Here is a 1,025-nt window from a genome sequence, read left to right on the forward strand (position 1 = left end):
GGGGCTGAATAATTTTGCACGGCCAATTTTTCAGTTTTTTATTTGTTAAAAAAGTTTGAAATATCCAATAAATTTCGTTCCACTTCATGATTGTGTCCCACTTGTTGTTGATTCTTCACAAAAAATTACAGTTTTATATCTTTATGTTTGAAGCCTGAAATGTGGCAAAAGGTCGCAAAGTTCAAGGGGGCCGAATACTTTCGCAAGGCACTGTAAAAAGGGTCAAACAAAGAGTTGAAAACTGAAACTCTAATGCAAATATCTAATTGCCTCAGTGTGCAGTAATTAAGACTTTCAGTGGGTCCATGTTGTTTTGCTAACATCTGGAAGTCTTAGAAGGATTTTAAGTAATATGACTGCAGTGTTTTTTTGTTTGTTTGTTTTTTTTTTTTACTGAAAATGAGTAAATTAATATGGAAAGGTGAGAAATTCACTGGGTTTTAATAAAATGTTTCCAAATGTAGCCAAGTGTGTATATTTTTTGTATTTTTGGGATCCAACCAGGGATCCCTGACTGACTGAATTCGGCTCCTTTGCCGTCGTCATCAAACCTGACTCCTCTGCTTGTTTTCAGGAAGTGGAGAGAGGATAGAAAACACCATGGAGGCATTCACAAAGTGAGTGAGCTGCTGCTCTCAACAGCTGTGAAAGAAGATTGGTGTCAAGTCAAGTCAAAGTGTTTATTTGTCATATGCACAGTTAGGAAACACACTTCCCTGTACAATGAAATTCTTACTTTGCCGTCCACATGAATGCCACAAAATACAAATGAAATATAAAGTAGATAAATAAGTAACACAAAATCTAAGGCACTTTAAGCAGCAAATGCAGCAATATAATAAAAATATATAAGAATATAATAAGAGAATGTATGCTGCATGGGAGCAGCATGTGCAGCAGTCAACAGTCAATGTGCAATGTAAACAGTACAGGTCGACAGTACATGACATATTCTTGGTAGTAAACTCCTCAGCTGTTTAGGAGTCTGATGGCAGAGGGAAGGAAAGAGTTTTTCAGTCTGGAGG

General features: G+C 36.7%; 2 protein-coding genes across 2 annotated transcripts in view; both read left to right on the top strand.

The window, feature by feature from the left end:
* Window positions 1–1,025, top strand: part of mapk3 (mitogen-activated protein kinase 3) — a 17,773-nt gene that overhangs the window by 15,400 nt on the left and 1,348 nt on the right. The window lies entirely within an intron of this gene.
* gdpd3a (glycerophosphodiester phosphodiesterase domain containing 3a) overlaps window positions 1–1,025 on the top strand; it is an 8,097-nt gene that overhangs the window by 3,399 nt on the left and 3,673 nt on the right. Inside the window, exon 3 of the mRNA XM_020597839.1 lies at window positions 575–617. Coding sequence (XP_020453495.1) covers window positions 575–617 — 43 coding nt within the window. The remainder of the gene's footprint in view (window positions 1–574; window positions 618–1,025) is intronic.

Source organism: Monopterus albus, unplaced genomic scaffold (genome assembly GCF_001952655.1).
Source record: "Monopterus albus unplaced genomic scaffold, M_albus_1.0 scaffold35.1, whole genome shotgun sequence".
Lineage (NCBI taxonomy): Eukaryota > Metazoa > Chordata > Actinopteri > Synbranchiformes > Synbranchidae > Monopterus > Monopterus albus.